The sequence below is a fragment of the Balaenoptera physalus genome (assembly GCF_965194825.1).
Source record: "Balaenoptera physalus genome assembly, chromosome: 20".
Taxonomy (NCBI): domain Eukaryota; kingdom Metazoa; phylum Chordata; class Mammalia; order Artiodactyla; family Balaenopteridae; genus Balaenoptera; species Balaenoptera physalus.
The window spans coordinates 12537731-12562228 of record NC_138901.1 but is presented as its reverse complement, the minus strand read 5'-3'; the positions used below and the strand labels follow the sequence as shown (position 1 = coordinate 12562228).

The following is a 24498-nucleotide window of genomic DNA, read 5'->3' as shown; positions in this document are numbered from 1 at the left end:
AAACCTAGTTTTCTTTTTCGGCATCTTAACCAGGCCATGACATGTAAGCCACTCTGTCCCACTGTGCCTGGTGTCTGCAAAGGACCATTGTAACTGAAGTCATAATTGAACTCAGCCTTTTGGCGGCCAGTAAGGAAGTGATCTTTAGAGAAGCTGTGTTTACAGAAGACAATTAAGACAAATAAGTCATTTGTAGAGCCTACTGTTTAGCAACTGGCTTTTCTCCTTTGTTTGGAAAATATTTCTATCTCTTTTTTTTACAGAGAATTCTCTGCCAAGTTATATTTCTATTTAAGGGGAAAATGGCTCTTAAACTATAGAATACCAGGAAGTTAAAGTTTATTCAGGATAGCTTCCTTAGAGTCACACGTTTTATTGTTTGATCTGTTAAACGCAGGTAGCGGTAGCTGGAGGGGTGAGGCAGCTCAGTCTGACGGGCGTGTGTTTCCCCAGCCTCTCCTCCGTTTGGACAGGCTCTCCCTGGGCCCTTCTCACGGACGGCGACTCAGAGCCCAATATCCGGGTGCACAGAGCTTCCTGCGGGCAGGCCTCCTTCCTCTGCTCTCACCTCTTGGCATGTCCACCCTCGCGTTCCTTCCTGTTATTCCGTGGGACCAGTCAAGTGACCATGACAAGCAGCATCAGTGGGTTCCCAGGAGAAGTCTTAGTGTCGTATCAGTGTCTTTTCATACCCAGACATACTCTTTACAAATCAGCAACAAAACGGCCCATACTGTGAGCTTGCCGTGTCTTTGGGCCTATTTGTGATAGTTTTCCTGAGACCATTGGTTTGTGGATGGCGGAGCAGAGAAATGATGACCTGAGACAGCGTTGTGAGAACTGTGTGTGTCCGTGCAGGTGTATAACCTATCACATGGAATATGATGGGGCCACATGGCACTTTAACCTCCTAGTACCCAGAGGTAAGATGCAAAAAGAAATAGGAGAAATTAACTCCAGGAGACTTCCCTGGTGGTCCAGTGGTTGAGATTCCACGCTCCCAATGATCGGGTTCAATTCCTGGTCAGGGAACTAGATCCCACATGCTGCAACTAAGAGTTAACATGATGCAGCTAAAGATCCTGCGTGCCACAACTAAAAAGATCCCGCATGCTACAGCTAAGACCCGGCACAACCAAATAATAAATAAATATTTTTAAAAAGAAAAAGAAAAAAAAGAAATTAACTCCGATAACATTATATCTAACCCAGTATACAGTAAGTCCCCTACATATGGATGAGTTCCGTTCCGAGTACACGTTCCTAAGTCCAATTTGTTCATGAGTCCAACAAAGTTAGCCTAGGTACCCAACTAACACAATAGGCTATATAGTATTGTACTGTAATAGGTTTATAATACTTTTCACACAAATAATACATAAAAAACACACAAACACAAAAAATAAAACATTTTTAATCTTATAGTATGATACCTTAAAAAGTACAGTAGTACAGTACAACAGCTGGCATACAGGGGCTGGCATCAGGTGACCAGGCAAGAACAGTTACTGACTGGAGGAGGGAGATGAGGTGGGAGGCGGTAGAGCTGAAGGATCGTCAGCAATAGGAGATGGAGGGCAAGCTGCAATTTCACCCACACCTGACCTTAATGGCACAGGTTCCAGTTCCTTGCTGGATTCAATTCTATCTACCCTCTTAAAGAAATGATCCAGTGATGTCTGGGTAGTAGCTCTTCTTTTCTCGTCATAGATGACATGGTAGCACTGGATTGCATTCTGAACGGCTGCTGCAACCTTCGTATACCGTTCTACATTTGGGTCCTGTGCCTCAAATACTAACAGTGCCTCCTCAAATAAAGAAAATCCCTTGCCATTTCCTGCGTTGTGAATCTCTTCAGTTCTTCAGTTACTTCTTCATCTTCGTGTCTCTCTTCGTCCTTTCTCTGGGCCTCCAATTCCATCAGGTCTTCATTAGTAAGCTCCACGTTCACATCTTTGAAACTTCGCAACTTGAAGGTTCATATGTAGGGGACTTACTTTAACCAAAATGCCATCTTGTTGCATATCATTAATAAGTAATCAATATAAAGTTATTAATGAAGAAGGATGACTAAACTTGCCTGAAAAAAATATTATTGAGATATTTTGCATTTTTTGGTGCTAAGTTTTGAAGGCACATCTCAATTCAGATTGGCCACATGCCTGGGAGCCCCATGTGGCCCGTGGCCCAGTGCTGGGCAGCGCTGGTCCAAATGCTGGTCGGAGGCCAGGACTCAGTGAGGGCGAGCTCTCTGCTCTCTAGAACACAGGCCTGCTTATGCTGGCTTGGTCTTGGCAAAGTGGAGCAGGAACCAGGATCCCATTCATGGACACATGCAAAGCCCCTGCTGTGTGCAGATCATCTCGTGGGAATTCATTAGAATTAAATATATGGTTCTCGAGCTCCAGCACCTTCTCTTATAGTTGGGGAAGCCCAACACACATGGAATCACGAAGGATCAGATCAGGGACTGTAATGGGAAGCTCAGAATGGATGTCCTGCTTGATGTGTGAGGCCTGGGCAGTCGACCTCCCAGGGCCACCAGCTGCTCCCCTTTCCCACCCGGAAAATCAGATAAGGTCCAGTTACAAAGTACCTCCTAGCTGATGTCCTCCGGCCTCAGAGCAGAGTTGCCAATGAGTAGGTAGAGGGGAAGGAGTGCTTTGGAATTCCAGGGCAGGCCAGGCATCTCGTGTCCTTTCGTCTTCCAGCGACACACAGATCGGAGGAGAGCCTTTCATTTCCCTCTGTCACGTCAGACGTGGGGCACTCGAGGCTCCAAGGCTAAGTGTCTGGTGGGGCACAGCCAGGGTGAAGCCCGGATGCTGTGAGCAACCAGCCCACCCGCACACACTTCCCCACGTGGATTTGGCTCCAGGTCGGTGCCTGAGGTGGGGGCCAGCTTTGTCACGGGTTCCTGGGCCCCCACCTGCTACTTTCTCACCCCGACAACTACATGGGACCAGAGCAGGTGCCGCCCCAGAGAGAGGGTGCTGGGCAGACCCGGAGGGGAGCAGCTCCAGCCCCCATTCTGACACTAGCACTGTGTCTTAGCTGGACAAGTTCTGCAGTTTCCAACTTTTTGTGGCCCCTTGTGATATTATTTTATTTTAGGTAAGAGTCAGTATGACTCTGGACATATTGTGCTAGAAGTAATTTGTTTAAATTATATGGGCTTCCCTGGTGGCGCAGTGGTTAAGAATCCGCCTGCCAATGCAGGGGACACAGGTTCGAGCCCTGGTCCAGGATGATCCCACATGCCGCGGAGCAACAAAGCCCGTGAGCCACAACTACTGAGCCTGCACTCTAGAGCCCACGAGCCACAACTACTGAGCCCATGCGCTGCATCTACTGAAGCCCACACGCTCTAGAGCCCGTGCTCCGCAACAAGAGAAGCCACTGCAATGAGAAGCCTGCACACCGCAATGAAGAGTAGCCCCGCACACCACAACGAAGAGTAGCCGCCCTCGCCGCAACTAGAGAAAGCCCACGTGCAGCAACGAAGACCCAACACAGCCAAAAATAATAAATAAATTAAAATAAAATTTTTTTTTTAATCTTAAAAAAAATTATATTAAGAAAAATGACCTTTTCCCATAGCTAAGACTAATGCTGGAAATTTCATACTTGAAATGTCTTAATCCTTTGAAAGTGTGACACTTTTATTACATGATGTTTCCAGGCAGGTTCAAAGAGGGTGCATTTTCCTAAGTTAGCAATAGAGCTGAAGAATCCTAATGCTTTACTGAGCAGCATGGCTTTCTTCTGGGCTGTGGGGTTTTGTACATTTTCCCATAGTCATTCCCCTTCTTCATTCCCACCTTGGTCTTTAAAGCGTTTTCCCAAATGGGTTTCACGGCAGTCTTTTGTGAAAAGAGAACTCTGCTACTCAGAACGATAATAATCCTGGCTCAACCGCGAGCCATCCCCTGCCCGCTGCAGCGGGGTTGGCCTGTGAGCAGAGAGCCCCACCCTGCCACCGCATGTCTGTGCCGGGCATCACGAGGGCGCTGGGGTGCCTGAGAGAATGGAGAGCACAGGGCTCCTCAGGCGGGGACTCGGGCCTGGGGGTCACAAGCAGGGGCAGGAAGAGCAGAGCAGAGCCATCTCGTTCCTGTGGGGTCAGCTGACCCTTTGCTGAGGGCATTTTAACCCAGCAGTCCCCAATCTGTTTGGCACGAGGGACCATTTTCGTGGAAGAGAGTTTTTCCACGGATGGGGGTGGGGTAGGGGGGTGATGGCTCAGGCGGTAACGCGAGCTATGGGGAGCAGCAGATGAAGCTTCGCTGGCTTGCCCGCCACTCACCTCCTGCTGTGCGGCCTGGTTCCTAACAGGCCAGGGTAACCAGCACAGCAGGGACTTCCCTGGTGGCTCAGTAGTTAAGACTACACGCTCCCAGTGCAGGGGGCCCAGGTTCAATCCCTGGTCAGGGAACTAGATCCCACATGCATGCCCCAACTAAGAGTTCACATGCTGCAACTAAGGAGCCCACGAGCCACAACTAAGACCTGGTGCAACCAAATAAATAAATAAATAAAATAAAAATAAGTATTTTTTAAAAAATTATTTAAAAAGAAAAACCCCAGCACACCAGCCTTGACGTTCAGGCCTGTCTAAGCTGAAATGTTTAAAGAAGCTTCCCACGAGGGCACCTGCTCCCTCCTCCTTCCCATCTCTGCTCATGTTTGGATGGAGCTTTGTCTGAGGCTCAGGGCAGCTGCACTTGGGACTTTGATCCAAGGCCTTATCGGCTGACAGCCATTTGCCTTCCCACGGCTCATCCACCTCTGCACCGCACTCCGTGGCCCACCTGTGGGCCTGTGGCTCTGGGCAGTGGCCAGTGCGTGACCACAGCATTTACCCCACAGCATGCTGAGTACAGATTAGGAGGGACACAGGCCAGGGCTGCAAATAGGGTGACCACCCTGCGAGCTTTGTGTGGTTAATATCATGGCTACTCTAGTCAATATCTTTAGGTATTTTTTCTAAAGTTTTTCTTCTTGGGAGATTTATCAGATTTTTGGTGATTCTACCAAGGAATGTAAAGGGTTTCTGTAGAACCTTATCTTACTGTTCAATTTGGAGATATATGTTGAATGTCTCTATGTGGAAGGGCTGTGCCGGGCATGGCAAGGGGTGCCCAAGTGAGTCAGATGGCACTGGTTCAAAACCGTTGGCTCTGAGAGACACGCCCTGGCACACATTGCCCCACGCACCTGGCATGGGCTTGGCATTCTGCAGGTGTTAGTCGATGCTTGGGTTGGTGGGAGGGATGGGTGTATATTTCTTCTAGGGTAGGACCATTTCTTAATCTAGGCAAGGAAGTCTCTGCCCTGATGAGTGTGAAAGATACCCTGATTTGTAGCATTTCCTTTGAGGGCTGCGTGCATTTCCTTTGAGGGCTGTGTGTGTGTGTATTTGTTGTAAAAGAGAGCTCGAGTGAGAACCACGCCCACATTCACGTAGCTTCCCTTCTTTGTTTAGACTTCGGGAAGATGCGTCAGCTCTAAAATCCCGCTGGGATGCCCAGATTGCTCAACTTTCCAAGGAGATGGTCTCCAAAGACCTTCAGGTTCAGTCGCTGCAGGAAGAAGAGGTGAAGCTGAAGGCACAGCTGGCCAGATGCCAGCAGGACATTGGAAGGTACCATGTGGTGGGGGAGGGGGGTGAAGATGGGGCGGCGGGGTGGGTGGTCAGAGGAGGCCTTTCCCACAGAGCGCGGTTCTCGGTCTGCACTAGGGCTGTAAAAGCGTGTGTGCCATTTGGTCCTGTGTCAGGAATCACCTCTGAGGTCTTTTGTCTGACTGTTAGTGTCTTAGTCTCTTTGCCTATCAGTTGGAATGAGCACTTGGCTAAAGATAATATTCTCTTTCTTGAGAAATCATTGAAGTATAATAAATGTACCAATTTTAACTGTACAATTGATGAATCTCGACAGATATGTACATAAATATGCAGTATAACCACTACTACAGTCAGGATATAAAACCCTTCCATTGCCCGAAGTCCCCTCACACCCTGGCACCTGCCGGGATGCTTTCTGTCACTGTGGGTTTCTCTTGATCTGGAATTTCATCTGCGTGGAATCCTACAGTTTATAGTCTTTTGTGTCTGGTTTCTTTGGATATTTATTTGAATATTCAGGTTTTCTATTTTGTGTGTGTGTGTTGCTTTTGGTAATTTGTATCTTTCAATGAGTTGTCCATTTCATCTAATTGTTGACTTTATTGGCATAAAATTGTTTATAGTATTTCTTTATTGTCCCTCTAATATGTGTAAAATCTGTAGCAGTGTCCTCTCTCCTTCTTGATACTGGTGACTTGTACTGTCTCTTTTTTTCTCCATCAGTCTAGCTAGAGATTTATCCATTTTACACATCTTTCCAAAGAGCCAGCGTTTGGTTTCATTGATTTTTCTCAATTGTTTTTGTGTTTTCAGTTTCACTGATAACCTGCTCTTATCCTTATTATTGTCTTTCTTCTGTTTGCTTTGCTTTAATTTGATGTTCTTTTGATAGCTTCTAAGGCTTTCCCCACAAGGTCTCATCTGCCAGGAAGGCTGGTGGGTTTTTTATTTCAGACATTTCACTTTTCATTTCTCTCCTCATTGTGTGTGTGGTTGCCTTTAATCTCTGAACATATTTACAGTAGCTGTTTTAAAGTATTTTTCTGCTAATTACATCACCTCTCTTGAGGGTCTGTTTCTGTGGCAGCCAGGTCCCCCAAGTAAGTGGGTCTCACTCAGCTAGAATCAAGGTGTCGGCCGGGCTGCCCTCTCTTCTGAGGCTCGGGCTCCCCTTCCCAGCTCATCTAGGTTGTCGGCGGAGGTCAGTTCCAGCAGCTGTGGGTCTGATGTCTCTGTTTCCTTGCCGGCTGTTAGCCGGGGTTGTCCTGGCCACGTGGTCCTCTCAGCACGGCCAGCAGGAGAATCTCCCTGCAGTGGGCAGGACGGAGCCTTACTCGGTGTCCCCTGTAGAAGGTGTTACCATCCCGCCCTGGTCACAGCCCTGCCCACCGGGGGAGAGGCCTTCCAGCGATCTTCACCCTGCGTTGCTCTGCGTGGCTGACGAGAAGCCTCGTGCGGGTCCGGTTCTCTCCCCCATGCACTTTTCTTCCATCCCAGCCGGTGGTCTGTACCTTCCCCATGGCGTCTGAAGCCCCTCCTGTCCAGCACTCGGAAGCACTCAGGCAGAAGGCACACATCCCTCTCCAGCCATGGTGGATTTCTTCCTATTTCCATGGTTATTTCCTCCTTCCATTCTGATTTCTCCCAACCCCCGGTAGATGGACACTGGTCTTCTGAGTTCTGTTTGACCTTTCAGCTCACTGTTGACTATCCAGCTGTGTCTGCTCTGCTGTGAACCCTCTCGCGTTTCTCTAGTGCAACCATTTTCTTGTTTGAGTTTGCTGGCTTTCTTCCTGTCTCCTCTTACTGAGTTTGACCTCCTCTCCCACAGTGCTGGGTTTCTCGGTATTGGGAGACCCGGCCGCCTGCTCCTCTCTGAACCTGGGCCTGTGTGAAGGTGTAAGCCAAGCCCGTGAACACGGCCGGCGTGGGGGCCCAGGAGGGGGCGCCTCCCACCTCAGCTATGTCACAGCCCAAAGGGACCTCAGGAAAACGTTCAAGTTGGTGGTTTTCACCCCCGCAGGTACAAGCAGCAGCTGTCTCTGGCCATAGAGAGGGAGCAGAGCCTGGAGCGTGACAAGGTGCAGTTGGAGCTGGTCTGGCAGCGCCGCTGCGAGGGTGTCGAGCGAGAGCAGTACCAGCGGACTGAGGACTTGATTCAGGGCCTGACTGTGGCCAGAGACCAGGTCTTTGCTCCCCAGGGCTGTCTGACTTCTTTCTGCAAAAGGAAGGGGTGGGAACGTCCACTGCGGTGCGTGGAGCCCGGCTTGGGCCCTCACCGAGTTATCCTTTGCATTTGAAAACACTCAGCCTCACTGAGCAGTTTGATTTATAACAACAGGACTTAAAGTGATAAGATGAGTCCCTGCCCATAGCCTTTCTCTAACGGCCAGTGCAGCTGCCTCTGGAGCTGGATCAGCACTTGCTGTGCTCTGCCGGCTCTGATGGCCACGTATTTCCTGGGGTTTCTCACCCGAGTGTCTGCTGTCTGCTTCCCAGCAGGATGGGGAGCTGGTCTGGACCCTGAAGGTGGCACTGCTTCCTTGTAATCCTCCCAGGATGAACTGAATCTGTGTTTTCCCCAGGTTGCGGCCAAGCTGCAGGAGACAGAGCGGGTGCTGTGTGGCCAGGAGGTGGTGCTGAAGGCCGTGACCCGAGAGAGAGACCAGGCTGTGCAGGCGCTGGGGACACGCGGACTCCACCCTGAGGAGGAGGCGCAGGTGAGGGGCCGCCTCCTGCTGAGCCTCCGCAGGGCTCTTCCTCCCAAGCCCCTTGGAGACACCCACTCCCCCAGCCAGAGGGAAAATATGCCAAATAGAAGCAGCACTGGAGGCAGGTCTTTTCAGCCCTATTTCTTTTAAAATGACTGTTTGCACAAACAAGGGTGAGGCTGAGCCTCAGCCAGTTAACGGGAGTCTACACTCAATCTTTGTATCTTCAGCATCTGAAATATCAAAAACCCCCAAATTCAGATATTGCACCGTGGCAGACAGTAACACAAAGAACCAAGAGGTTAGAGCTTTATCCCAAAACACACTTCTTCACACATGGTGAGTAAGCCATTCAACATGCGACGACGGCCGTTCCTCTCATAAAGCACAGACTTCTGCTTTGCACTGGCCAGAGCCTGATACTGACTATGGGATGCCTGCGGGTTGAATGGTGGCCCCAGAAGACATGTTCCGGTCTCAGTGCCTCAGGATGGGACCTTCCTTGGAAATAGAGTCTTTATGGATGGAATTAGTTAAGATGACATCACTTGGGAGCAGGGTGGGCCTAACCCAATAGGACTGGTGTTCTTAGAAAGGCACACACGTGAAGACAGACACAGGAGGAAGGCCATGTGATGACAGAGGCAGAGAGCGGAGCCTTGTGTCTGCGGGCCGAGGGGTGCCAAGGACTAGCGCCAGTAAAACCTGAAGCCAGAAGCGGCAGGATTCGACTCAGAGTTGCAGAGGGGGCACTTGCTTCCACTGAGGGGGACCCTTGGCGCATGCCTAGAGTTTGGCATTACAGTGAACACAGCCCATGTCTTGCCTTGCCTCTTGCCTTGTCCCCCGTCCATCCAGGGCTCCGGAGGGAAGCCCTGTCACCGGGGTGCTATGAAATCTGGGCAACCCGCAAGGAGAAGTGCCTTCCAGAGCTGCACCAGCAGAGCTTAGCCCGAGTCTGTCTCAGACATGACCTTCCTGGTTCAGTGGCCCATTGTTTCAGTAGCTGACCTCTGTCCATTTGTGGAAAGTCACTTACCCGGTCGTCCAGGATAATGGAGCCACTGAAATCCTTAGGATGTTTCCAGGGGTGCTGGTCTCTTCCCACCTGTCCAGCTGTCCACCTGCAGAGGGAGGATGGACGTGGCACAAGCTGCGTCTCCAGGCGTCCACCCGGCCCTGCTTGTGCCTATGTGCGTGCAGCCAGACTGTCGGGAGTGCAGGTTGTAGCTCATGTGTCCTTGCTGGGAGGATTCGTGCTCACTGCGGGTGAAAGGCAGCCCTGGGGCCTCACTGCGACCTCTGTGGCTGGCACTTGCCCGCAGTTGGTGCTGGGTTGACCTAGCGTTCATGTGATGGAGGTGGGCTCCTGCCAGCCATGCTATGTGGGCAGTGACTGTCCTCTCTGTACAGGTGACTGTGCAGCCCCCAATCTGGCCACCCTCAGAAACCTCGGGAGCTTCCGAAACACACCCCTCTGAGTCCCAGCAGGACCTACTAGGCCCGATGCCTTAGGGGTTGAGCTCCAAAAGGCACATCTGTTAACAAGCCCCCGGGGAGATTCACCGTCAGCTGGTGGTCAGGCTTGGGAGCACCGATGTTCCCAGGAGGAGAGGTGGGGCCGACCCCAGCCTCCAGAGTCACCTGTGGTCCTGGGGGCTCACAGCAGTTAGTCTCTGCATGGGTGCCTTCCCTAGGACACATAGAGAAAACAAATGCCTCTCTTTTTTTTTTTATCAATGAACCCCCACCCCAATTTTTCTTTGTTGTATTTTCCCCCCAGGCTGGCAATTAAAAGAAGTCATTTGTCTCCAAGCACCAGCTCGGCTGGTCAGGGAGGCCTCTCATGGCTGGTTGCCTTGTTAAGTAAACAGGGGCTTTAGAAATGGTCTAGGGGTCAGAAACAAGTGCCCCGCCCATCCCATGCAGAGTGGGGAGATGCACACCTTTGTCCTGTACAGAGGGGCCCGGCCACGGGACCCCGGAGACAAAGCGAGTGGGGAGCGGCAGAGCAGCATCCCAGGCACCTGCGAATGTGAGCTGGCGTGGCGGTCTTGACAGAGAGATGTGGCTTCCAAGCCAGGACCCAGGGTGGGGCAGAATGCTGCACAAGTTCCTGGCTGACCCAATGGAATGAAGTTTTTTGAATCCTGCAGATAATAGCAAAACACTTGTGCTCCCCCTACAGGGCCTTAATACTGGGAACAGGTTAAGGATGTGACCACCTGGTAAAGCGGCAGGTGTGGGCGGACAGCAGTTGGTGCTGAGTTCTGCAGGGGTGAGCCCTTGGCAAACACTAAGGTAGGAGCAGTGAGGGAATCTGTCATACACTGAAGTCAGAAGTAGAGGCCGCCAGGGAGCAAGACACTGTGCTTCCTGGGGAGTGATGAGCCCATCACAGATTCCACTGTGCAGATGGGCAGGCTCTTGGCTTTGGCCACATCTTCTCCCTCGCTTGGTACTAGTTCCGAGCACGGAGCCTCAGCAGAGCCGTGGTGATCGCCCCACGGAGACCAAGGCACCACCGTCGGGCAGGCACTACCAGGGCAGAGACGCAGCCACGGCCGCAGGGACAGAGGATTCGCCTTGCAGCTGGGCTGCACTGCGGCTTTGAGGTGGATCCTGTTGTTCAGGACAAGGAAGCTGAGGACCTGAGAGGAGTGGTCCCTGCCCCACAGGTGGCAGAGGGAGAATGTGAGTAGCACCAGCCAGCTGCACACTCACGGCCCCGACCACACTGCTGTCTGCCTGAGTGGGAGCAGCCTGAGGCTCTGCCACGGAGAAGGTGGGAAATGTCCCAATGGGCACAGAGAGGGAGGTCGGGTGTTTGCAGCAGGAGCAGTGGGGCCAGAGCAGTGGCTGGAAGGAGACAGAGCAGGTGCATAGCAGAGCCAGTGGTGGCTTGAAAAGCTGGGAACTGTGAGTAACAGAAGAAATAGCTTCATTCTGAAACTAAAAGTAATATGTGGCCACTGCAGAAATTTTACAATTTAATTTAGCACAGTGTTCTCTGGAGTCAAGTGGACCCAAGGTTCACCCCAGCTCAACTCCTCCTTGGCCAGACCTCTTGGGTCCCCTGTGGTGCCTTAGTGGGAAGTTGGTGACAGCGTGTGTCATGTGCTTGCTCAATGCCAGGGCTGAGCATTGTGGCTGGGTCAGACCCGTGGAGGCCACGTGCGTGTCTGTCATCAGCGTGTGGCTTTGTGTGGTCGGGTGGCCCCCGAGAGCTCGTGTCTCTGTTTCCTCATCTGTGTGACGGGTACCCCGTGAACGCTTGGCCCACTGCGGGTGGATGTGAGCTCTGCAGATGTGAGCCAGCATCGCTTGGAACAGAGAAGAGAACAGATCGTGTCTGTCCAACACTCAGGCGTTTTAGTGTATTTCCTTCCAGCCACCTGTATCTCCATATCTCATGTATGTTCCTGTGCCCATACTGTGTTCATATAGCTCAGGTCATGCTATATAACGTTAATTCTTTTTTAAAGTTTCCATAAATATTTCTCACATCATTAAAATTCTTCAAAAATGCAGGACTTCCCTGGTGGCGCAGTGGTTAAGAATCTGCCTGCCAATGCAGGGGACACGGGTTTGAGCCCTGGTCCGGGAAGATCCCACATGCCACGCAGCAGCTAAGCCTGTGCGCCACAACTACTGAACCTGCGTTCTAGAGTCCTGAGCCGCAACTACTGAGCCCACGTGCCACAACTACTGAAGCCTGCACACTTAGAGCCCACACGCCACAACTACTGAAGCCCGCGTGCTCTAGGGCCTGTGTGCTGCAACTACTGAGCCCACGTGCTGCAACTACTGAAGCCCACGAACCTAGAGCCCATGCTCTGCAACAAGAGAAGCCACTGCAATGAGAAACCTACACACCATGATGAAGAGTAGCCGCCGCTCGCCACAACTAGAGAAAGCCTGCATGCAGCAGCAAAGACCCAACGCAGCCAAAAAGAGAATAAATCAAAAATAAAATTCTTCAAAAATGTAACTTAAATGGTTGTGTACTTTATTGTATGACCATGCCATGGTTTACTTCATCGTTCTCTCACTAATGGCCATTGGGATCATTTGCACAGATTCTTGTAATGCTGCATGGGCATGTTTGTGCATCTCTGAACTTGTTAGAAGCTCGCGTTGTGTTCACATAGTCTTGGTCTCTCTCAGCAGGACTGGTCAAAGGTCCTCGTGAGCCCGGCTGGTTTGCTTTGCTGGTAAGCAGGATCCAGCAACCAGTCGGAAAGTCAGAAAGTGTCAGGATGGGACCTAGGCCTTGAGTGGGGAGTAAGCATGTGCTGCTTCCTAGGGGAGGACCTTCCTTCCTGCCCATTTGGAGGTTAGTGTGCTGATGGGGCAGCCGTGGAGGAGAGGAGCCTGGTGCTTTCTGCAAGCAAACATCCACAGAGGGCTGGGTTGTGCTGGGCCCAGACACAGAGAACTAGGCAAACCACAGGCTCCCTTCCTCTGTCCCCTCTTCTCTGGCACCCAGTTCTGAACAGGCAGTGTCTGAAGACAGTGGTTTCATAGAATTTGCCTGGTTTCCTAGTTGTTTACAGCCAGAGGGCAAGTCCCGTAGCAGCAAATCCCTCATGGTCAAAGGCAGAAGTCTCTCTTGCCATCATTTTCAAAGGAGATTTTCACTCAGGGTGACAGGTTTTTTTTTCTTTCTGCATATAGTTCCATTGTCTTCTAGATTTCATTGGTTCTCATGAGAAGTTGTCAGTTTCTTGTATTTGTTCTTCTGCAGGAACATAATGTGTCTTTTTTTCCTCTGGTCGCTTTTAAGAGGTTTTCTTTATCATTGTTTTTTAGCAATTTGACCATGATGTGCTCTTTGGTGTGACTTTTTTTGTGTTTATCTTGTTTCAGGTTTCTTGAACTTCTTGGATCTGTGGACTTACGTTTTCATCAAATTGGAAATTTTTTTGCCAACAAGTTCTGAATCCTTTTCTGTCCCCCACAATGATCTGGGTTAGTGTGCGTCTGCTTCACATTATTCCGAGGTCACTAGAGCTCTGTTGTTATTTGTTCTTTTTGGTTTCTTTCACTCTGTGCTTGAGTTTGAATACTTTCTACTGCTATGTGTTTATGTTACCTCATCTTTTCTCCTGTAGTGTCTGATCTGCTCTTAATCCCATCCTAGCCAGTGAATTTTTCCTTCAGACAGTATATTTTCCATCTCTGTAGATGCTATTTGGTTCTTTTTTGATATCTTCCATTTTTCTTTTTATGTTCATTTTTTTTTTTTAAATCCTGGAGTACATTTATGGGAACTGCTTTAAAGTCCTTGACTGCCACTTAGCATGATGTCTTCATGGTCCTTCGCTGTTGTAGCATGTGTCAGAACATCGTTCCTTTTTATGGCTGAGTAATGTTTCACAGTGTTACCCTTTGTTTATCCATCATCTGTTGGTAGACATTTGAGTATTTCCATTTTGGCTACTATGAATAATGCTGCTCCAAACATGTGTACAGGTTTCTGTGTGTATGTATGTTTTCATTTCTCTTAGGTCTATACCTAGGAGTGGAATTGCTGGGTCGTATAATAGCTCTGTGTTTACTTTGTTGAGGAACAGCCAGACTGTTTTCCACAGCAGCTGCACCATTTTACATTTACAAGCCACTGCGTACCTTTACCTTTTACAGTGCACAAGGATTCCATTTTCTCCACATCCTCAGCAACACTTGTTACCGTCTGTCTTTTTTATAACTGCCACTCTAATGGGTGAATGATGGGTTTCTGACTAAAAAGGAAGGGTCCCCAAATTTCTCAATAAAAGTTATCTTTGAAAAACAGTGGTCTTGTCTTTATGAAACACAGAAGAAAAAGTTTTTTCATACTTCTGTCAACATTACCCACCTCCAGGACAGATGACGGGGAGCAGGGACGGGGTGCAGGTGGACGCAGATGCAGCCAGCCTCAGCGCACAAGGGAATCATTGGTTCTTGGCTGTGACCATTTTCTCTTCTTTCTTTTTCTTTTTTTTTTTTTTTTTTTCCCGTATTTGACAGATGCTTCTAAGGCATCAAGAAGAAGAAGCAAGTAAAAGTTTTCCATCTACTGTGATCCAGCAGCTACAAGAGCAGAACACAAGCTTGCGAAATGTTATTGCACAAATGAGGAAAGAAATGGAAACTCTAAGTGATCAAATTCTTCCTTCTGCCCAGTTGGGAGGGGAGACCTCACAAACAAACCAGCCTGACCCGAAGGCAGCCGCTGATTCAGCTGTACCTGGTGAGTGAGGGGGAGCGGGAGAGAGGGAGAGGGAGGGTGAAGAGCCATCTCTCCTGGGTCCAAAATAGGCTTCCCTTGGAGTCTTATAAATGAACATCCCCTTTGATAGATTACTTCAAAATATGACAGCTGCTTTTCCTCCAAGGGAAGGGATCTTAAGTCAAATATTTTATATACAATAAAAACTTTTTATTGGTAAGTGGAGGGAAAAAGTGAAGGATACACACTTGACACACTTAAAAACCAGAGCCAGACTTGGACCAGGGGCTGGGTTGGCGCTGTGCTCTCCTGGAGTGGGCAGGTGGGGCTAGGGGAGCAGGCCCTTCCTCGGGGGAGCATCCAAGCCCCAAAGGTCGCCCAGCCCCATGCTATTTGGAGCAGGGTCTCGAGGGGTGGTGAGTGGAGGGGCAGCGCCTGAGATGGCTGCGCTCAGGATGAGATGGTTGCGCTCAGGATGAGATGGTTGTGTCTGTGCGTCAAGGGTTGCAGGACTGAAGGTGGTTGAGTGTTTGCTCCTGATCGTGGGGCCCCCTCGGAGAACATGGCGAGCTGGTCTCTGGAGGGGAGGGTATCACACAGACAGCACGGGACAGTCATGAGGGTCGGGCAGGGGAGGGCGGGGGTGGTAGATAAAGGGTGAGAGTGTAAACGCATGTGCCTGTGTGTTTACTGGGTTTTTTTGAAGATTATGTTCTGGCCCTTGAAGCAGAAATGCGAACTCTAAAGCATAAATTTAAAACATTGGAGGAACAACTAGAAGATGTGTTAGATCCTTCGAAGACGACCTCGTCCTGTGCTGGCGTTCAACCCAGTGTCCTGGCCTCCACAGACACCACCGGTGAGAATCCTTGTGTCGTGTCGTGTGCTCTGCCCAGTGACTGTCCAGTGACACAGCCCGAGGAGCTGTTGCAAATGTGCCACCCCCGGAGCCCCTTGTCCTCCTCCTGAGCCAGCCACTGTCCTGACTCCTCACCCTGTGGCTGAGTTTTCATATAAGTGGAATTACACGTGTGTACTCTTGTCTGGCTTCTTTTGAGCTGCAGTATGTTTTGGTTGATGGTCAGACTGTCTCCAGACTATTCACACCATTTCCTCTCCCAGTAGCAGTCGTGAGAGCCGTTGCTCTGGTTCCTGCTGACACAGCACAGTTGGCCATCTCCTGTACAATATATCCTTGAATCTTATTTATTTTATACATAATAGTTTGTACTTCTTAATCCCCCACCCCTATCTTGCCCCTTCCCCCTTCCCCCTTCCCTCTCCCCTCTCCCCACTGGTAACTACTAGTTTGTTCTCTGTATCTGTGAGTCTGTTTCTTTTTTTGTTATATTCACTAGTTTGTTGTATTTTTTAGATTCCACATATAAGTGTTATACAGTATTTGTCTTTCTCTGTCTGACTTCTTTCACTTAGCATAATGCCCTCCTGGTCCATCCATGTTGTTGCAAATGACAAAATTTCATTTTGTGACCAAGGAGGCAAGAATATACAATGGAGAAAGGACAGCCTCTTCAATAAGTGGTGCTGGGGGGGCTTCCCTGGTGGCGCAGTGGTTGAGAGCCTGCCTGCCAATGCAGGGGACACGGGTTCGCGCCCTGGTCTGGGAAGATCCCACATGCCGCGGAGCAACTGGGCCCGTGAGCCGCAACTACTGAGCCTGCGCATCTGGAGCCTGTGCTCCGCAACAAGAGAGGCCGCGATAGTGATAGGCCCGCGCACCGTGATGAAGAGTGGCCCCCGCTTGCCACAACTAGAGAAAGCCCTCGCACAAAAACGAAGACCAAACACAGCCATAAATAAATAAAATAATAAATTAAAAAAAAAAAAGACCTAGGCCTAGAACTGCCAATTCATTATTAAACAAAAAAAATAAATAAATAAGTGGTGCTGGGAAAACTGGATGGCTACATGTAAAAGAATGAAATTAGAACACTCCCTAACACCGTATACAGCAATAAACTCAAAATGGATTAGAGACCTAAATGTGAGACCAGAAATCATAAAACTCCTAGGAGAAAACATAGGCAGAACACCCTGCCATAAATCTTTTTTTTTAATAAATAAGCAACTATTTTTTAAAATTAATTAATTAATTTTTTAAAAAATTTTTGGCTGTGTTGGGTCTTCGTTTCTGTGCGAGGGCTTTCTCCAGCTGCGGCAAGTGGGGGCCACTCTTCATCGCGGTGCACGGGCCTCTCGCTATCGCAGCCTCTCGTTGCGGAGCACAGGCTCAAGACGCGCAGGCTCAGTAGTTGTGGCTCACGGGCCTAGTAGCTCCGCAGCATGTGGGATCCTCCCAGACCAGGGCTCGAACCCGTGTCCCCTGCATTGGCAGGCAGATTCTCAACCACTGCGCCGCCAGGGAAGCCCTGCCATAAATCTTAGCAATATTTTTTTGGATCCATCTCCTGAGGCATTGGAAGGTCTTAATTTAAGACAAACTTATCCGTCAGTCTGTTCCTCTGTGGTTGGTCCAGGATCACAGGCTTGTTCTGGTTTCCACTTTCATTACTCTTAACTTCCTTTTCTGACAACGAGAAGCCTGGCTCCCGACCCCCTCAGTACATTACTTCTTCTATCCAATTCCTGGGTGTGAGCAGCCTCCCTAGCACGGAGGCCTTTCCCCACATGGAGGCCCCACCCTTTTACCCAGGCCCTCCCAGGCTCTTACAGCCAAACCAGGCTGCCCTCCACCCTGACACCCTCGCCTGCTGGGCCGCCAGCCTCCGGGCAGATCGCCCACAGAGGGTAACCTCCTGCCACCGCCCATCTGATCGTTTATGGGGTCCATTGTTCAGGAAGGAAAGGAAAGGGCAGGCAGGACGCTCTGCCTACCTAGTCATCTTGTCCCAAATAGTGGACGTTTTATTTTTGTTTTTTCCAGTGCTGATAGCTTTTACTTTTTTCTCTTGTATTATTTCCCCTGAGTGGAGTCTCTAGTATGATGTTGATCATAGCTGGCTTTCTTCCTGATTCCAGAGAAAAACTTTCAACACTTTAAAGTTTAATATTTACTCTTTTTTTATCAAATTAAGAAGGTTTCTTCCTATTCCTATGGTAATACAAATCTGTGTTTTTGTCATGATTCTATCAGTTTTTGCTTAATGTATTTCGAAGCTTTGTTGTTCAATGTATGTACATTTATGTTTTCTTGGTGAATTCACCTGTATATCATTATGTGGTGTTCCTCTTCATCCTGGTCATTTTCTTTCCTCTCAAGTCTACCGTCTGATGCTAATTCAGCCAGTCCAGTTTTCTTCTTTTTTTTTTTTTTTTTTTTGGCCATGCTGCACAGCATGTGGGGTCTTAGTTCCCTGACCAAGGCTAGAACCCTAGCCCCCTGCATTGGAAGCACAGAGTCTTAACCACTGGACCACCAGGGAAGTCCCAGTCCTGCTTTCTTCTGATTGGTGTTTGCATGTATATCTTTATTGTCCATTTTCTTTTAACCCACCTACATCACTGCATTTGAAGTGAATTTCTTGTAGGCAGCATGTAGCTAGGCAGTTTTGAAATCCATCTTGTGATACTTTAACCGATGGGTTTAGAGTGTTTGCACTTGATGTAATTGTTGCTGTGTCAGGAGCCAAGGCTGCCATTTCACATTTGTTTTCTATCCGTCGGTTTCCTCTTTCCTGCCTCCACTGGGTTACTTGAACATTTTTTAGTGTTCCACTTTAATCTAGTTTTTCAGTGTATCTCTTTGGGTACTTTTTCTAGTGTTTGCTCTGGGGATTACAATATCCTTACTTACCACAGTCAACTCGTGTCAACACTGCAATTTCAAGTGGAATGTGGGGATCTTACCACCAGTCAGGCCCCATCACCCCCTTTATTGTCGCAAATACCACCCCTCTGTACATCGAGAACGACATCAGACAGGATCCTCGTTTTTGCTTTCAACTGTCAAACATAATTTTAAAAACTCAGGAGGAAAGGTATGGTCCATTCTTTTCCCAGATCCTTCCCCTTTCCATGACTCTTGATTCCAGGTTCCTTCTGTCTGAAGCACTTCCTTCAGCAGTTCCTTTACAGCAAGACTGCTGGTGACAAACTCTTGGTTTTTCTTCATCCGAGTTGTCTTTATCTCACCTTCATCCCTGAAGAGTATATTCACTGGTATAAAATTATGAGTTGACAGTTCTTTGCTTTCAGCACTTAAAATATACCATTTTCTTCTGGTGAGAAATCAGATGATCATTTCTGATGAGCAGTCCATCGCCTGTGAATCATTTCTCTCTGCCTGCTTTCAGAGTTTGTCTTTAGTTTCAGAAATCTGATTATGATGGTCTGTGCATAGATTTCCTTGGCTTATCCTTTTGACATTGAATCTGAAGGTGTCTCTTTTGCCAAATTTGAGAAGTTTTCAACCATTATTTCTTCAAGTATTTTTTTCAGCTCCACACTGTTTTTCCTTTTGGGACTCCAATGGCAAGAGTGTTAGATCTTTTGTTATTCTCCCACAGGTCACTGAGGCTCTGTCTGTCTGTCTCTTTCCAATCTGTTTTCTCTATAGTTCAGATTGGAGAATTTCTATTATATCTTCAAGTTCACCAGTTCTTTCTTCTGTTGTCTCCATTCTCCTATAGAGCCCATACAGTGAGATTTTTATTATGGTTTCAGTTCTAAAATTTCCATCTTGTTTTTCTTTGTATTTTTTATCCCTTTGCTGAAACTTCCAGTATTCATTTGTTTTGAGAGTGCATCAGATTGCCTGTTGGAGTCGCTTTAATCTGTCATCTTGTTGTTGTCTTTTTCCATTCAAGGTGAGATTTTCCTTGTTGTTGATATAATGAGTAATTTTGGATTCTGTCATGGACATTTTAAGTGTCGTGTCATGAAATCCTGATTGTCATTGAGTCTGTTTTAATTCTGCTTCTGTTTTACCAGCAGCCGTGCGGGTCTCCCTTTTCCTGGGCCTTGGTTCCTGGTTTGAGCTCAGTGGTGTCTCTGAGTCGTGGCTGCTCCAGCACCAAAGTTGGGAAATACAGGAAGGAAAAAACTCCAGGAACTCACTGTGGATCATCCTTTGATTCCCAAGGTCCCCAGCCTCTCTGCCTGCTTTTCCTCCCTGTTCAGAATCTCCTCATCTGGCTTGGTGTGTGGTGTCCAGGGCTCTCAGCTGTAATCAGGGAGAGGAGTGGGGTGGAATGCACACACTCATTTTGTTCAGAATGAGAAGCTTAAATTGGTCTTTGAATGTTAAACCAACCCTGCATTTCTGGAATAAACTCAACATGTGATACATTCTTTTGCTAATATTTTATTGAGAATTATCACATTTATGTTATGGGTAAGATTGGCCTATAATTTTCCTTCCTCTTGATGTTCATGTCAGGTTTTGTAATCAGGATTATTCTGGCCTCATAAGTAAGTTGGAAGATGGTTCACTATCTCTCTGTTTTCTGAAAAAGTTTATATTAGACTTATGTTAATTTTTCCTTAACCAATTGATAGACTTCAACTTTGAAACCACCTGGGCATAGAGTTTTCCTTGTGGGAAAGTTTTAAATTTTTAGTTCAGGTTTTTTTTCACAGTTAAAGGACTATCTAGATTTTCCTTTTTCTGTGTCATTTTTTGATGTTATAATTTGCTAGAAAATTGTCTATTTCATTTAAATTTTCAAAAATTTGGCATAAACTTGCTTATGGGAGTGTATTCTCCACAAGTTTTCACAGCCCCCAGGATCTAAAGTAACAGCCTTTCCATTTGCTATATTGTCTCTGTCCGTTTTTCCTGCTTAATCTCACCAGGGACTTAACTTTGTCAAAGAACCTCCTCTGGTCTTGTTCACCCTCTATTGCACATTGTTTTCTGTTTCCTCAGCATCTAATACTGACTTTGTTCTGTCCTTCCTTCTACTTTATTTGCTTTTTTTCCCTCATTTTTGAAATGGATGTTCAGTTCATTTATCTTTCATCCTTCTTTTCTAAATACGCTTGTATGTCTGTAAATACTTTTGAAAGGACAGCATTAGATGCATTCCTTAAGTTTGATAAGCAGTGTTTTTATGATAATTCAGTTCAAAGTAATTTCTAATGTCCACTGTGATTTCTTCTTTGACCTGTGGATTCGTGGACATTTTCTTAATTCCCAGCCAAATGACTAGGAGGCTACACAGGTTGACACTAGCTGGTAAGGTTGGATTTTTTTCCCCACAAAGACTCCTGCTTTCTTGGCATAAGGACTGTTCTTCATGTGCAGCTCATCTCAGTCTTTGGGGGCACCCAGCTGCATCCACTCAGCTTTAGAACATCTTAACGTCACAGCAGACCAGCAGTGACAGTAGGCATCCTTAGGGGAGGGCAGAGAAGAACACACCTCTGCCCTGGACACCGCAGATGTCCATCTCCTCAAAGGGAGGACAGGCAGTTGGAAGTTCCCAGGGCTTTAGGAGATGTGAGTCTGACAAAAATCACTCTCTCTGCAGGAGGAGCTGTGCCGGTCGATGGTCCATCCACGGGACTGGCTCTCAGGAGGCTTGGAGACAGGGCACATCTCCTGAGCTTCCTGGTGGCACAGCTCAGACAGAAGGTATGGCCGCCCTCTGATGCTAGACTGTGTAGGTCTTCCGACTGAAGGCACTCCTGGGGTGGCACTGAACCCCAGGAACCTGCTGTGGCCTTTCTGTGCCTCAAGTTCCCTGCGAGGAAGGGGTTGTTGTGAGGAGCAGCTGGTTCACCTCTCGTGTGTCCCTAGAAGGCATGCAGTGAGGACCTGGTAGATGAGAGAGGAGAGTCCAGGGCAGGAGGGGCAGTGCTGGCCGTCGATGCGCAGGGCCCCGTCTCTGCCCTCCCAGGACGTGCTAGGCGAGTCCCGGGACCCGTGTTAAACCCAGGCACCAAGCTGTGGCAAGAACGTGTGCTCGTCATCACTATCTGTGACTCTAGATGCCTTGGCCAGTGTCGACCCTTTCAGTCCCCTGGCCCTGCCTTCTTGGGGGACGGGTTGTCACCAGGTGCTCGGCCGACCCACTGCTTCCTGGGGAGGCAGGACAGCTGGGCAAACTCCAGTGCAGTTCCGCCCTGGCCTGATGGTGCTGGTGTCACAAACTGTGCTTTATTGCTATTAATTCATGATATCGCTCTTTTTTTTTTTTTAGTGTTTTTTATTAAATCCTGGTAAAATATACATAACATAAAGTTTACCATTTTTGCGTGTACAATTCAGTGACGTTAAGTATATTCACAGTATTGTGTAACCATCACCAGGGTCTGTTCCCAGAACTCTTTCATCATTTGAACAGAAACTCTGTCCGCGTTAAACACTAACTCCCTGTTCCCCACCCCCAGCCCCTGGTAAACTCTACTCTTTCTGTCTCTATGGGCCTGAGTCCTCGGGGAGCCTCACATCAGTGGAATCACGCAGTACTTTTCCTTCTGTGACTGGCTCATTTCACTCAGCATAATGTCCTCAACGTTCATCCATGTTGTAGCAGGTGTCAGAACTTCTTTCCTCTCGATAGCTGGAGAGTATCCCAGTATTTAGTGTACCCATTCATCTGCTGGACACTTGGGTTTCTTCCACTGTTAGGCTGCTGTGAATGTGGTGGACACATTCTGCCGTGAATGTGGTCTGTCCAAGTCCCTGTTTCAGTTCTTCGGGGTATGCATGAAGGAGTAGAATTGCTGGGTCACAGGGTAATTCTATATTTAACTTTTTGGAGAACCACTAATGTTTCCACAGAAGCTGCACACTTTCCACCCCCAGCAGGTGCACGAGGGTCCCTGTGTCTCACGTCCCCACCAGCACCCGCTGCTTTTTCTGTCTTTTTGACTCTAGCCGTTCTAGTGGGTGTGAGGTGGACCTGACCTGTGGTTTTGATTTGCATTTTCCTGATGAAAAATGATGTTGAGCATGTTTTCATGTGCTTATCAGCCATTTGTATGTCTTCTTTGGAGAAATGTCCATGAATATCCTCTGCCCATTTTTAATCGGGTTGTTTATTGTCTTGTTGTTGAATTGTCAGAGTTCTTTTTATGTTCTGGATACAAGTCTTTTGTCAGATATATGATTTTTTTTTTTTTTGCCACACCCGCAACATGTGGGATCTTAGTTCCCAGACCAGGGATCGAACCCGCTCCCCCTGCATTGGAAGCACAGAGTCTTAACCACTGGACCATCAGGGAAGTCCCCCAGATATATGATTTGCAAACTTTTTCTCCCATTCTCTAGCTTGTCTTTTCATGGACTTGACAGTGTCCCTGGGAACACAGTTCTTACTGCTGGTGCTGGTGGTGTCACGCCACTCTGTCGCCTTGTGACGTTTCTTTCCCATGAGGCCGTTTTCATGTGCCCTTTCAAGTCCATAAGTACATAGGTTACACCATCCTGCAGACTCTGCATCTTCCATGGAACAGAACACCTGGCTGGTGACAGACATTGCTTGGCAATTTCTGTCTTTTGTGGGGAGCAGGCAATGCCCAGAAATCAGATGCCTTGTCTTGGCTGAAAGTTCATTTTTGCTGTTGCAGTGGAGATGAACTGGACCACTTTTCTGTTTCTGGGATTACAGACCTATGTCACATATGAGAGGAGGGGGTCTTCAGATGCTTGCCCTTTCCCAGTTCTGCCCCACCATCGGGATTTTACATCCCCCCACATGCTAGAAACAGGAAATAAACATGTAAATAAGAGCTTTTTTTTTTTTTTTTTTAATAAGAGCTTTTAATCCTGTCTTGGTAATGATAGATGGTTTGATTATCCTGAGGAAAAAAGTTTACCTTGAAGTGTTTTTTGTTTGTTTTTTAGTTAACAGTATATGTTTATCAAATGGTCACCTTTTTTAGTGTATGTGAATAAATAGAATAAAATATTCATTACGAATTCTTTGTAGGAGTCCCTGGAATAGGAAGATATTTTATCTTCCTGAGAATAAAATTGGCAAGTTGAGGGTGTAGAGAGGTGTGTCTTTCTTTCTGCCTGTCCTTTTCCCCTCCTTATGCTGGGAGAGCAGACGTTGTCGAGAGAGGTAGCTGAAGGACGGGGCGGCCCTGGAGCTCTGACCAGGACTCTACTCGGGCACCTCCTAGCGGCCCCACAGCTGCCCCAGGTTGTTCGTGCAGCCAGGACTTCCCTTCCTGCCCCTTCCTACGCCTTCATCCACCTCTGCCTTTTGATAGGCTTGGGCCTCCCCACCCCTGCCCACGGTCACGTGCCCTTTGTCTCCACCTGGGACTAGGGCCCAGGAAGAGGGTTTTAAGGCCCACTGTCCAGACACCTCCGTGCAGGGACTCTCCCCAACCAGCCTTGGGTCCAGTGTAGGCTCTTCTGCAGGTGCCCGCGTCCCCACTCTGGGGGCGACAAGTGGAGCCTCCTGGGAGCCTGGTTAGGTGAGACCGGAAGAGCTGCAGCTTGGCGGTGGGGCTGCAGGTTTGTGGGTGATAGAATTCGGCCAGAGAGGGGAGGCTGACCAGCACGTGTCCTGCTGATCTTTCTGGACGTTCTACCATCTACTGCTGCCCTTCTCTTGCTTCCGTGTCCTCCCTGCAGATCTGTTCCAGACCCCTTCCCAGAGCTGGCCACCTTCCTAACATTGTCTCTAAAACGGCCTCCCAGGTGCTGCGGGAACCCCTGGACATGGACACCATCCAGCGAGAGCTTCCCCACGAGCTGGACCAGGTGCACCTGGAGGTTTTGCAGCTGCGGAAGCAGGTGGCTGAGATTGAGAAGCATCTCAGGTCAGCCCAGAAGGAAGGCAGGGATGCTTCAGGCAGGCAGCAACCGCACGCCTCAGACACCGAGGCTGTCGGGGGAGAGGTGGGTGCCCTGTGGGTGCCCTGCGTCCTGTGCGGGACTGGTCTGGGGTGCAGTCTTGGCCAGTGAGGGGCCCGCCCGCCCTCTTCTTCCTTGACTAGGCTGGCTCTGTCGGGGCTGTTCTCCGCAGACGCTGTCAAGGGCTGCCAAGCCCCTCGTCCTCCAGGTC

The 24498-nt window shown here is 48.6% G+C and overlaps 1 protein-coding gene across 17 annotated transcripts in view; it reads left to right on the top strand.

Annotated features, from left to right (window-relative positions):
* The window catches only part of CCDC57 (coiled-coil domain containing 57), a 119059-nt gene that overhangs the window by 33694 nt on the left and 60867 nt on the right, over positions 1–24498 (top strand). For 12 of the 17 annotated variants that reach the window (XM_082442003.1, XM_082442015.1, XM_082442013.1 and 9 more), the window contains 7 exons: positions 5486–5644; positions 7650–7812; positions 8212–8346; positions 14350–14572; positions 15258–15410; positions 21004–21107; positions 24066–24332. In XM_082442003.1, coding sequence (XP_082298129.1) covers positions 5486–5644; positions 7650–7812; positions 8212–8346; positions 14350–14572; positions 15258–15410; positions 21004–21107; positions 24066–24332 — 1204 coding nt within the window. The remainder of the gene's footprint in view (positions 1–5485; positions 5645–7649; positions 7813–8211; positions 8347–14349; positions 14573–15257; positions 15411–21003; positions 21108–24065; positions 24333–24498) is intronic. The other 5 variants (XM_082442004.1, XM_082442019.1, XM_082442010.1 and 2 more) reach the window with 5 other exon arrangements.